Below are 13167 nucleotides of genomic sequence, written 5' to 3' on the forward strand. Positions count from 1 at the left end.
CAGTGAAGGTTTCCCTTCTGCTAGAGCTCTCGGCCAAAGGCCGCAACACTTCTTGGTGCTCATGTCATAGATTGGCTGGCACCAAAGCTGTAACTTTGACAAGAGTTTCGATATTCAACTCAGTAATTGAATATTGTTTCTGGTAACATTGTGTTCTTGTGAGGAATTGTCCAGTATCTGTACACAGACTTCGAGATGAGTCGGGTGATAGGAGCAACGAATTAAAGCAATCCGACACCCTGGGCTCCATTGTTAATAAAGTCGATCAAGGGTCTGACACCTCTTAGCATCCTTTCTTGTCAGGGACCTGGAGCTGGGGTAGTGGGTATCCCGCGTTGTCCGATGGTTTTCTTTTTCTTCCTGAGAACGCTGCATATAAGTACTGCTGCTTGTATTGGCCTTGGTATATGTGGATCCCAGGGTCTCGACGGCGGCGATGTCAAGAGACTTCCTCGTGTAATATAGAGTTGAGTACTGTTCGAACTAGAAGATAAGATTCGTGTCTCGAGAGGATTGTCGTGTCTAGATGAGCCAGCATGTGAATGCTTGCTTCTGAGACGGCTGGATCAGACATGCCGCCAGTAAACTGTAGCGAGACATTACACTCTTTTTCAAGCAACAATTGAGCGTACTACACACACGATGGAGCCTTAGTACTCTAGAGCGAGTACTGAAGCCATGCTGGTCATGAAGACTTGAAATTCCACTTGCAACGAAGAAGACCGAGATGTCACAGTTGGAGCCAGGGTTGCACCACCTGCAAGATCCAATATTGGCACCATGATACTCGATGGACAGCAGAACAACCGTACAGTGGTGGTCATAGGATAGAGTATATGACTTGATAACCCCTCGCTGCCTTTTTGTTACATCAGGACTGGTCGACGAGGCGTCGGCATTAATAAAGCTATCAGCGCAGCTCAAGACCCAAGCGTATTAAGTGATTGATCGAACACTAACAAAGTGACTGCAGTGTACTTCATCAGTGAACTTGCTCGAGAGTTAGCGGTGATTTTGAGAATGCTGACAGCGAAGATGCACAGCATCATCTCTAGGAGTGGGTGGATAGAGGTGTAGTCGTGAATAGCTACTTAGGGCTCCGGGCCAATTGGCAGAGTTCAAGGAACGTTGAGAGTTGAAACGTGGGCGCGCGGGTCACGAGCTTGGTTCCTCCTTCGCGTTTTTGGTGGAAGACAGGAAATAAACACACAATGCAAAGACGTGCGAGAGCGCGAAGTTGATCAGGGCCAGTTGACATGGAGGGGATTGAGAACGGATGGCGAAACAAGATCGAGTGCTACGATGAGGATGATTGAAAGGCGCAGAATCTCGAGAGGTTGAAAACGACTGCTTGACGCGTTCTTGACCTTGGTCGAAAGAGAAATGTGCCCTTTGGCGACGACTCAAAGGGAGGACTGATTTTTAAGAGTTCACGAGAGGACATTCAAATCAAACATGACTGTCGATTAGTATAACAGAGCGTCTTCTCTGGATTGAAGATGTTGTTGGGGGCAGGAAGGAGGACAAGTCGAGTTCATTCATAAATTCCGTGGCTTTAGCGTGGACGGTGGCTTCTCCAGTGCTCCACGCTCGCGTCGCGTCCCACCGCTCTGGTCCGCCCATCTTCTATTCAGCTCGTCCAGCGAGACCACTCCCTCGCCCAACATACGTGTCAACTGCAGTCATGGAGGAACATAGTACCGAGACGACTACTCAGAGGGACTCATCGACGTCCGAGTCGCCTTATGCACCGCAGCCCGAGACCGAGGCATCCCTGGTATTGAAGGCGACAGCCAATAGCTATCCTTTTCTGGTACACTCGACAGACACGCTGGCCAACAATCGCCCTCCCAATGTCGACAACAAACCTCTGGCCCGTCAAAAGAGAAGGAGGACAAGGTAAGAGTCATCTATACCGTCTCCAGCACGTGCAGCCCGACTAAGCCTGAAATAGTCCCGATGACCAGAAAATTCTCGAGGAAGCCTACGCGAAGAACTCAAAACCAGACAAGGCCACTCGTATGGATATCGTGAGTCGCGTCGCGTTGGGGGAGAAGGAGGTACAGGTATCGCAATCCATCCAAACCCCAATTACGCGTCGAGACTAAACCCATGTGCAGATTTGGTTCCAGAACCGTCGCCAGAGTTCGCGTAGAAAGTCGAAACCACTGGATCCTCGCGAAATCGCCCAATACCAAGCCTCATACTCGTCTCCCCACGATGCCCATACCGCAGATCAGCTCGAAGACACCTCAATTAGCCAGATTGACACGACTCAGGATGCCGAGACCGACTCAACATCCCAAGACAAGACAGCCCTTTCTGCCAGCCAGAATGCGTCAACCTCGTTCATCGAGGTCCCCAGCTCACAACCAGACCCGGCTTCACAGGACTCGGCTTCGAAAGCTGGTTATCTGTCTAACAGACGTAACAACGCTTCCTTCACCGCACTAGATTCGCAAGAGGATATTCAAAACACCCAGGACCAACCGAGCAAGCGTCTAAGGAAGTCCGACTCCAAGATCCGCCTGTCCATGACAGCAGATGGTGTTGCTCGTGTCATGGAGGGCGATGACTTAACATCATCTCCTCCTCGCAAGCTTCCTCCCCCAGTAACGGCTGGTGCGTCCTTTGACGAGCCTGCCAGTCAATCAAACGATCTGTACCGAACCAACAGCCAGATCAGTCTTGGCGATACTCCGGGCAGTCAGGAAAGTTCCACTGGCCTTCGTCGCAAACCCAGTGGAAGATCTCGCGACTCACGCGTGTGGTCCTTCTTTGCAGACCGTGGTGCTCGCAGCGAGCTCGAGGATCGTGCCAACCAGGAAACCAGTGGTGATGCCGCTGAAGCCATCTCCCTACTACGTCAGCAGGAAAAGGATCGCGCCTGCAACCCCTTGGCGCGCGTGCCGTCCCTGAAGCGTCTCAATCCTCAGACCATCTCCAACGAAGATCGTGCAGTCAAGCGTCTGCGTCAAAGCCAGTCTTTCACTGCACCTCCTCCTTCCTCGGCTCCTTCTGCCGTAGCCGCAACTCCCTTCCGCCAGCCCCTGATGCAACGCTCGTCTTCAGCGCGTAACATGCAGTCCACAAACAGAAGACCAGCACATCATGACCCGCTGCTGTTGGCCAAGACCCCCAAACTCAAGCAAACGCCCACCTTTGAGATATCGGCCACAGACTCAGATAAGGAGAACTGGAGCCCTGGCGACCGCCCCTCAGCATTCATGGACCGCCATTTCTTGCATCAGATGCAGACCTCGCCGGCCGTGATGCCCTCTACAGTCAAGCGCCCTCGTGCCCACGCAGGCTTCCACGAAACACCTGCACCCCGTAACCGTGGCAAGCATAGCGGCAGAACACAAGTCGCACACCTGGACGACGACGATGATGACGATGACGAGGATGTCATGCAATTCATGAATGCACCTCCTAGTAGTAGTGTTAGAAAGGACAAGGCACATCGTGCGATTGAAAGAGACGAACGTCAGAGCTCGGAAGAGGAGGATTTGAACTGTGTGGAGGGCTTGCTCAAGTTGAGTCAGGGTAATTGGGGTGGTGCTGCTCGATGATGATTTGCTTGCTTGCTTGCTTGTCGAAGCTGCTGTTTGTCAAGTCTGTTTCTCTTGTTGTTTTTCTTTACTGTTTTTGCGTTGCTCGCATGGATATCGGCAGAGGAGAGGCATATGTGGGTGTTCTTGTTTCCTTCTTCTGTTGCTGGCTGTTAAGTTGCTTTCTTGATGTTCGTGACCGGACCTCAGTCGGTCACCTGGTGTTGTTTTGGAAGGTTGGGTTACCTGAAAGGAGAGGTGCATGTGGAGCGTTAGCTTAGCAATGTCATGATGTCTTTGTTTGTTCGATGTAGGGGTTTCACAGCAATAACACTTTTGGGAGAACAAGAGTCTTTGATATTGCTTTCATGTCTAATTGCATGACCCAACACTGTTGTTCTGACAAGCTTGACCACCAAATCTTTTTCTTCAACAACATGGATTCAAAATGAATGGATGCTGACCCTCACCATGTCCCACCATCGAGAACATAACTAATCTGCAGTCTTTCAATATCCGAAGCAAAATCAAGGAGTTCGACACTATACATCGGCCGGCGGCCGGAAGCCATCTCTCTGAGCTTCGAAGCTACCTCCATAAGCTTTGACGCAGTCTCTTGCTTTGTAAGTGCTTTTTGAGCACTGTCTTCACCAGCTGTAATCAGTGTCAGCTTGAGTGGATCATTGTTGATGGAGGGAAGTACTGACGCAAGGACTCCGCTTGGATGGCAGAACTCGGAGGAGCGACCAAACTGTCTTTACGTTGGTTGTTGGCCTCATGGGCTAAGGTTGAGTTGGTGATTGCAGTGTTTCTAATGGAGGAAATGGATTCGGTCTGCTCTGACACAAGTCTCTGTTTGTAAACACCTGTCAAGAGTGTGTAAAAGCGTGTATCCTCGTAGTAATCAGACCGGAAGGATGAGTCTACAGGACAAGCCGAGTATGAAGATGGGATTTTCATGTGCTTGAAATCCTCTTCAGCGAGTAGCTTGATGTTGTCGACACAAGTTGTGTCAATCTTTAACATTGCTGCGAGTGCCAGAGCAACAGGAAGCTGAAACTCAACATGAAATTCGTTGGCCATGTCTGCTATCCTGTCCATGTCGGAAACTCCAGTATTTTCGCTCCATAGCTCTTTGCGCAGCTCGTCCATACGTGCCCACAACCTTTGGTCAGGATTCTGAAAAGGCTCGAAAACCTGGTAGAAATTGTTGTCGATGAAATCCTGGACGGCGACCACACTGTATCGCTGTATACAAGGTGTGTTTCTAACCCTACCATGCATCAAAAACTCCCATGAATGATTGTAGCGTTTGTAAGGTGCATCGTCCGGAAGTCCGAAAGTCTTCATGAGGGTCCCGGCTGGATATATGGGGACAGTCTCTGGTACAGTGCTGGTATCGAGCACGGCTATACATATGCCTTCTCCGGTTGGATCACGCCAATCTTGTCCTTCTAGTTTCCGAATGGCATAGACGAGCGCCACCAAGATGGAGTTGGTCCAAGACGCAAATTCCGACCTTATCTGTTTGCCCCATCGCAAGTGGCATTCAAGGATATCTTGGGTGTGTGGACCGAATGTGGTTGGTCGGGCTCTTGGGCCAATGAATCTAGTTGAGCATCTACTACCTGACGAAGGTGAGTAGCATTTGAATAGGTAGCGAGGAATAGTCGAGCGCGAATCTGATATTGATCAGCCAATGGAGAGAGCGTGATGAGGCGGAAGCGTACCTTGAAGAGTCTGGAGATCAAGAGGATCGGGGAACTCGCGACCAGAAATGGATGATGGAGGAGAATCCATGATAATGCCAGGCGATACAGCTCAGAGAGAAAGAGATTGCATCGAAATAGGTAAACACAGGGTAAGTGTCAGAAGCGAACGAGAATGTGAGAGTCATTAAATAGTTTACCAAAGATGTCGGCAAACAGTCAGTACAAACAGCCTATGTGCAAGCTGCCGAAGTGATATAAAGGTCAACGCATGAATCCGATGGTTTGCATATGAGCCATAGCTTGGGGAAGCAATTTGCGAACATCGTCAATAGGTGTCGTGGGTAGTCGGAAGCTGAGCAGAAGGTTGTGATGTCCATCGAGCATTCACCCATGTTGAGTGTACACTAGTTGGATCAGATTAAGACCGATGATGGACTGAAGACGATACTCAGCAAGCAAGATTACCGGTATTCCTGCTGCGCAATGACAGATACTGCGAGAAGGAACCACCAGGGCGCTCTCGGCTACTTCGCATGGAAGTCGTGTAGGCAGGAAATAGGTTGTGATCCGCAAAACCAACACCAAAGTGCGGAACAATGTTGGCTATTGTGATATGCACATATAGAAAAGCAGTTTCGCTACATTATCAGTATCGATTTTCGTGCACCCAAAAGGACCTTCTTCATGTATTTCATAGACTCGTCATCATCTACTGCTTTTCCCTGAGCTCCAAACGTGAATTCATTCCCACAATGCATCTGATCAGATCCCAATCACCGTCCTTGCCAACCCAGTCGGTGACCACGATGCCCACACCGCCATCGCCCTTATTGTCACCCTCAGCAGTGTCGTGCTTCAAACACAAGAACTCGGTGACAGCGGGATTGAGCTTGGCAGCGATACGCTCCGGCCAGCATCCGACTTTCCAGAAGTTACTGGCGGACAAGAAGTTGAGGTAAAGAGGGCCTGGAGGAACAGGGTTGACAGCATCTGTGGTGATACCAGGTACAGGGCACACCTGGGCACCAGCGCGCTCAAAGTGCTCGCAGCAGAAGTCAATCTTCTTCTGGATATTTTCGGTCTCGAGAACCTCACAGAAGTCCTGAACACATACAGAGCCGTGATTGTCGCATGGCGTGTTGTAAGCCCAATTCTGAGCATCGAGACACCATCCTCTACCGTCCCATTCATGAGTCAAGGGTTCGGCAAGTGCGAAACGACGCATCAAGACGATCTTGCCACGTGCCTCGCCCAGTGAAGGAACACGAGGCTCAGTGAACCAGAGATTGTTGTCATTGGCGTAGTGCTGCTTGACGATGTTGGACAGCTGCTCATCTGTATGCTCGCCAGGACCTTCGCGCTTCAGACTCATGATGAGGGTCTCGGATGGGTTCTCGCGCAAGAACTCTTGGATGTCTCCAACGAGCTTGCGGAAAGGCTTCGTCCCAGTGAGCGAAATGGGGAACACACCATGTACAAGAGCGAGACCATCGTGGTTTGAATCCTCTGGTTTTTCAGGCTGTACTCTGATATCGAAGAAGCGTACACCGTTACGTAGCTGCTCCTTAGGTGACACTGCTTGGCATCTGACTGAAGGCAAGGCTTTGTGGTGAGTGGGACTGTTGTGTGTACCAGGGATTGAAAGACCAGAGAGTGGTGTGGCGTCTGCCATCTCTTTCATCCAGCAACTCATATTTGCGGAAGAGTAGATGGCCAGATAGCTTTCCTTGTCGATCCAAATGGCAGTGTATTGCTTCCTCGGGTCGGGAGACAACGGGATCAACTCCTGGGACTGCGTAGTCGTACGTGTGTCGACTCGATAGCGCTGTCCCTCGTACTCGAAGGTCAGTCTGAGGACGTCCTTCTCTGATCTTTCAGCAGTGTTGATGTCCGTTCTGTTGGTAGTGAAAGGATCAACACGAATGCACACCTCTTGTTGCCCGTAGCTTTGAGCATGCTCCATGAGCGGTGCAAAACTCGGTCCAGCAGGAGGAACATTGCCAGTAGTGTTCGAGACAACGAAATGGGTTACATTGCGAGTGATGTTGGCAAACCCTTTGGGCTCATCGATATGCGGGGTCTCGAAGCGTTCTATCACCTTGAGCTCAAGAGGGGTCGAGCTGAGGTTGCGAATCACAAGCGGTGGTGGACCCATGATGGTGACTCTTTTTCTGGACAGTATGAACAATATCAGTTCATGACACGTCTCGCAGTTTCACGTACAAAAGACAAGATTGACATCGTGTTTCCTGCGCATGCCAAGTGACGTCGGCGGGATCCCGCCGCCGTTTTCTCCAGCCGCAGGCGTTTACGCGTCGTAAACATGCTGGGGAGTACGGGCATAATTTCAAATGGCAGCATAAAAGATTTCAATTCTCTTTTCCGTTTCGATATCTACAATATGACTATGAATGGAATGGTGTGGCTTGGCTTGTAGACCATGCTGTGCTTTTTCCGCAAATGCAGGCGACACAAGAGACCCATGGTTTCGAGCCTTCAGGCAGTGTGATGAATGCAAGATAGTGTGATCAAAAGATCACAGTCGTTAGAGCCTGCCTCAAAGGCAATGGTGGTGAATGAGGTTTGCGTAAAAGATAAGAAAATCCGCCATGCTTACCTTTGTCGGAAATAAACAATTTTCTTGGTATCTCAAGACCAAGTCGAGATCAAGTAACAGTGTAGCGACCACTTGTGGGTGCGCGAGCCTCGCTATCCGCGGCTGCGATCGTACCTTCCTTCAACAGACGTTGCAGGTCGCGCATAGCCTGGGTGACTTGGAGTTCTGTATCACCCTCGACAAGGATGTAAAGCTTGGGTGCGTCGGTTGGGCCCGGATCTTTGCCGGCAGCATAGAAGTTACCCTTCGAAGTGATGGAGACACCAGTAGACTCAAGAATTTTGGCCACGTTGGTGCGATTGGTGACAGCCCAGCGTGCTTTCTGGGGGAAGTCATTGATCTCGAGTGTCGCGTGATAGGCACCAGCATCAGGGCCTTTGTTGTCGATTGGTACACCAGGACGAGTTGCGTTGCGTGCACCGAGACGAGAATTAATGTTGGCAGCAGCAGCCGCGACGCGATCCAGAGGACGATTGCTCGCAGGCGCAGGTACCTCGGTCTTGTGAACCTTGATATCAGCGTTGAGATCGATGTGAGCAGGGACACCAGGAACGTTTGCGTTTGCGGTTGTGGGAGTAGGTGAACCGGTGTTCTTAACGACATTGATCTTTTCTTCAGGCGCCTTCTTCTTGTCTTCCTCTTCCTCTTCTTCCTCTTCGCCTTCGAGCTTGTGAGCTTTACGCTCGCGCTGGCGTTCGGCGGCACGTTGTTCGTCGAATCGTTCGATACCTCTGCCACCGAAACCGATAGCGCCAGCCTTTTCTTTGCCTTCCTTGACACGCTTCAGGAATTCAGATGACATCTTTTGAAGTTCCTCGGGAACATCTTGGTTGCTCATCTTCAAGGCCTTTACCAGATCAACCGAGTATTTGGATTGTTCAGGCGTGACAAATGTGATGGCAGTACCCTTTTCGCCAGCACGACCGGTACGTCCAGATCTGTGGACGTAATCCTCCAGATGGTTGGGGGAATCGTAGTTGATGACCAGCTTGAGTTGCTTGACATCTAAACCACGGGCGGCGACAGATGTTGCGACCATTACAGGGATGACACCACTCTTGAAGTCTTGGATGGCAGAATCACGATCAATCTGCTCTCTTCCGCCATGGATTGAAACAGCAGGGTAGCCCTTTTGCTGTAATTGAATCATCATGTCGTCTGCAGATTCTTGACGCTCGACAAAGATCAAAGCACGAGCATCTTCGTCGTGTTCAAACAATTCGCCAAGGGCTTCAAGTGTGCGGTACATCTTGGTGGACTCGGGACGCACCTCGATCTTCTGGGTAATTGTGTCCGCCACTGTGCTACGACCTCCAACAGTGATCTGGACTGGCTTATGAACAACTTTGCGAGCAAGCGACTCCATGGTACGGGGAAGAGTGGCTGAGAAGAGAACTGTCTGATGATCGGGTCGAATGTTGGTGAGTACTTTGACAACCTGAGGCTCGAAACCCATGTCGAACATGCGGTCTGCTTCGTCGAGAACGACATAGGTGACACGGCGAAGGTTGGTGACTCTTCCAGAGTTGGCAGCAAGAAGGTCGACTAGACGACCGGGAGTTGCGACGATAATTTCGGCACCCTTCTTGAGCTCTGCGATCTGATCTTTGATGGGGGCACCGCCGTAACAACACACAGCGCGAAGGTTCAAAACTTTGAGGTAAGGTTTGCACTCACGATGAATTTGAACAGCGAGCTCACGTGTTGGTGCCATGATCAGACCAATGGGACCATCCATGCTTTCTAGTGGGCGCTGATCCTTGATGTGACGGAACATGGGCAGCAAAAAGGCAACCGTTTTGCCTGAGCCTGTCTTGGCCACACCAATGACATCGCGGCCAGACATGATGGCAGGGATAGTCTGAGCTTGGATAGGGGTAGGCATCTCGAATCCAAGATCACGAATGACGTCCAGGACCTGTGTTCCAAGACCAAATTGCGCGAACTTTAGGGCAGGACGAGGTACCTTGGACCCCTGAACCTTGATGTCATCTAGCTGGAAGCGCAGATCCCTGACTTCTTCGTCAGTCATTTGACCAATTTCGAGAGGCTCGGTATAGAAGGCCTTGCGGAAGGGTTCGTAGTTGATTTTGGAATGGTCGAGGTTAGGAATTTCCTTCTTCTTTTTCTTGTTGGCCACCTGGGCAAGAATGTCATCAGCATCTTCACCAATTGCATCCAAGTCTGCACCGTCCTGATCACCGAAAACATCTTCGGCCTCGCGAATCTTGGTCTTTGTGAATCTGCGAGTTGGCATGGGGGCTTCCTCGGCTAGACCATTCATGAAGGCGTCAAGAGGATCAATGTCTTCTTCTTCGGCTGCGTTGGCGGTCTGAGCGGTTTGAATACCCTCCATGGCATCGTCGTCGTCCACGGAAGCCTCGGCGGCTTGGGCAGCACGTCTTTCTGCGGCAAGTCGTGCAGCGGAGTCGATATCTTGATCGGATCCTGCATCGGCAATGTCGACATCGCCATCGTCATCATGGGTGTCATTCTGGTTAGCAAGCGCAGCATCCCCAGTATCGTTTAGATCGGGTGTAGGAAGCTTCTCTAACTTGCGACGCTCGACTTGTTCGTCGTCCATGTCGATGGCAGGGGCCGGCTGAGGAGTCGATCTCTCTTCGGCGGGCGATGCTGTGAGACCAAAGCCCTTTTTGAGAGCGTCCGACGCGGTCGCGGCGTTTGCTGTTTTCAAGTCAGTCGAGTGTGCTGACAACCCAGTAGGGAAATAACGTACCTTTGGATTGACTGGTAAAGGGTTTCTTGCTAAAGTCAGCCGCTTTGTTGGCAGTAAGAGGAGCCGCGACAGCGGCAGTCTTGGACTTCCCGGGTATAGAAACATCACTTCCAAGCGCTGATAGCTTCGCCGTGGCAGCTGCCGCCTTTTTTGCAATGGCCTTGGGATCAAACTTTCCACCAGCAAAGCCCTTCTGCGGTTCGTCCTGAGCTGTCGACTTGGGCGAAGATGCAGCTGTGTCAGTAGGTGTAGCAACATGGGCAGGGGTAGCAGGTGTGGCGGGAGACTGTGGCAGCTTCTTCTTTTCCTCTTGCTTTTTCTTCCAGGCTTCGACCTTTGCTTGACGCTCAAGCTTCTTTCGTTCCTCTTCTGCAGCCTTGTCAGCAGCGTGGGCCGAGGTGGGTTGTTCGGACTTGGTATTGGCGAGGCTGCCTCTAGCATCGTCGCGTGCAGAGCGAGCTCTAGATTCGACGGAATCAGTGCGCTTGGGACGTTTTCTGTCGCGCGAGTCATCACGGTGATGGCGCGAATCACGAGGTCTATCTCTACTGCGGTCTCTACGGTCCTTTACTGGAGATCTTTCTCGAGAGCGTTTTCTGTCGCGTGAGCGGTCACTGAGCGGGCGTTCTTCGAAGCGGCGATCGCGACCACCGCGAGAAGAGATGAGGTCTCGATCCTGGCTGTAGCGGTCTCTCTGGAAGTATGTAAGCGACAAGAAGGTGTTTTTATGAACATTGGGACAGCGGCTTACAGGCTCTGGAGAACGGCGGCGGTAGTAGCGGTCGTCTCCTCTTCTGTCGTCACGGTCTCGACGGTCGTCTCTACGATAACGGTCGTCACGGCGCGAATCACCACTGCGGCGAGGAGGGGAGCGGGGCCTTCCAGACATGTTGTATATGTGATGGTAAGTTGAGAAATATTAGATGGACCTACGACAGCGAATGGCCCGAGACTCAAGGTTCGCGGGGATGGACGGCTGGATTTAGAGTTTCGTGACGCTCATCTTGGCAGCAGCTACCCTGTCGTTCGTTCCTTGTGTTGTCGACCGCGTGCTTTCCCTCGTTTCAAACATCAACAACTGCTCGTCTCGGCTGTTTCTGTCTCTTTCCCTGGCTACTTTCGTTTCGCAACTTCTTTCCGAGCTACAACAACTGTTAACAACCCTATCGGTTCATCTGGTCTGCTCACATCTTCACGCGCGCAACCCACACAATGCTCGCGCTCCGTCTTCCGCTCCGCTTGGCTGCCCGCGCTGGCCCTTCCAATGCGCGTCTCGCGACCCCGGTAGTCGCTTCTTCATTGTCTGCTTCCAGATCATACCGCACCAAGGCCGATGGTTCTACTACACCCAAGAAGAAGGAGGCAGCTGGCACCACTGTACCAAAGAACAAGGCCGGCCCGATATCCAAAACCGCCGCCAAGGAAGCTGCTGCGAAGAAGGCTTACAAGCTCTTGAGTCCCGAAGAGCAGGCCGCCATCTCAGAACAGGCAAAAGAAGCCAAGGCCAAAGAACAGATCAAGCTGCTCAAAGCCAAAGCTCTTTCTCCCCCCAAGAACAGACAGCTCGCTAACTGGGCCATCTACGTGAGAGAGAACGCCAAAGACAGAGCTCAAGGCTCCCCCGTCACAACCGTCATCAAGCAATTGGCCGAAGAATTCAAAAACCTGTCCACCCGTGAGAAAGAGCACTTGAACCACCAAGTCAACGAGGCCAATGCAAAGAGTCTGCGCGAGTATGAAGAGTGGCTCCATGGCCACACTCCTGCTGAGATCCTCGCTGCCAACAACGCCCGCTTACAATTGCGCAACAAGCTCGCAGACACCGGGAACAAATACATGCCCATCAAGGATGATCGTCTGGTCAAACGTGCCAGAGGCTCCTGGATCATCTTCCACAGTGAACGCTTCAGTTCTGGTGACTTCCGCGGCATCAAGGCTGGCGATGCTGCCAAGGACATTGCTGTTGAATTCAATGCTCTGTCCGCCAGCGAGAGAAAGGTGCGTCTCGACATTCATTTTCGACAATTTGCCTGTTGCTAACCTGCATCCTAGAAATACGAAGATCTGGCTGCCAAAGATCTCGAAAGATATGCCAGGGAATACCGAGAAATTTACGGTGTCGAGAAGCCCGACTGGAGCAAGAAGACCAAATCCGCCCCTTCTACATGAGTATGATGCGTAGTTCAGTCGCTTGGTCACCATACCACCGCTGACACTCTATCCGACGGACCTAACCCTGCCGTCATTGTCGATATTATCTATCACGTGCATGCCTCAACCCCTTTTTTTTTCAAAGTGAATTTTCTTCTGGTCTGGTCTGGTGGTGATTACAAAAGAGGCGCCATGGATGTCGGGGGAGATATGGGACTTGGATGTGTGGTTTGATGAGATAGAGGGTAGACTTCTTTTCTCCCACAGGCGTGGGACTTTTTGATACCTCTGTTGTACAGTGAAATGCTATGTTCTGTTCTCTCGATCTCAATTTCGCTTCTACTCTTGGATTACGTCTTGTTCTTGCATGGAAGCATTGTCATATATTGGAAATGAGAA

General features: G+C 51.2%; 5 protein-coding genes across 5 annotated transcripts; 2 read left to right on the forward strand and 3 right to left on the reverse strand.

Moving 5' to 3' along the window:
* Positions 1–1629: 1629 nt before the first annotated feature.
* M438DRAFT_345498 (uncharacterized protein) lies at positions 1630–3904 on the forward strand. Its single transcript, XM_029905464.1, has 3 exons — positions 1630–1899; positions 1955–2066; positions 2121–3904. The coding sequence occupies exons 1-3, from the start codon at positions 1685–1687 to the stop codon at positions 3570–3572; spliced, it is 1779 nt and encodes a 592-aa protein (XP_029760541.1). The 5' UTR covers positions 1630–1684; the 3' UTR covers positions 3573–3904.
* A 313-nt stretch (positions 3905–4217) lies between these two features.
* Positions 4218–5243, reverse strand: M438DRAFT_273082 (uncharacterized protein; the record flags this gene model as incomplete). Its single annotated transcript, XM_029900604.1, has 1 exon — positions 4218–5243. A coding segment is annotated over one exon (1026 nt), but the record flags the coding sequence as incomplete, so codon positions are not given.
* Positions 5244–5661: 418 nt separating this feature from the next.
* On the reverse strand, positions 5662–7483 carry M438DRAFT_212142 (PLC-like phosphodiesterase). Its single transcript, XM_029899418.1, has one exon. The coding sequence runs from the start codon at positions 7416–7418 to the stop codon at positions 5973–5975; it is 1446 nt and encodes a 481-aa protein (XP_029760543.1). The 5' UTR covers positions 7419–7483; the 3' UTR covers positions 5662–5972.
* Positions 7484–7616: 133 nt separating this feature from the next.
* On the reverse strand, positions 7617–11547 carry M438DRAFT_318677 (P-loop containing nucleoside triphosphate hydrolase protein). The gene is made up of 3 exons (XM_029902805.1): positions 11369–11547; positions 10618–11311; positions 7617–10565 (listed from the first exon to the last, which is right to left on the reverse strand). The coding sequence occupies exons 1-3, from the start codon at positions 11504–11506 to the stop codon at positions 7930–7932; spliced, it is 3468 nt and encodes a 1155-aa protein (XP_029760544.1). The 5' UTR covers positions 11507–11547; the 3' UTR covers positions 7617–7929.
* A 263-nt stretch (positions 11548–11810) lies between these two features.
* M438DRAFT_365272 (uncharacterized protein) lies at positions 11811–13132 on the forward strand. The gene is made up of 2 exons (XM_029907778.1): positions 11811–12615; positions 12670–13132. The coding sequence occupies exons 1-2, from the start codon at positions 11830–11832 to the stop codon at positions 12784–12786; spliced, it is 903 nt and encodes a 300-aa protein (XP_029760545.1). The 5' UTR covers positions 11811–11829; the 3' UTR covers positions 12787–13132.
* Positions 13133–13167: the final 35 nt, after the last annotated feature.

The sequence above is a fragment of the Aureobasidium pullulans genome, assembly GCF_000721785.1.
Source record: "Aureobasidium pullulans EXF-150 unplaced genomic scaffold scaffold_9, whole genome shotgun sequence".
NCBI lineage: Eukaryota > Fungi > Ascomycota > Dothideomycetes > Dothideales > Saccotheciaceae > Aureobasidium > Aureobasidium pullulans.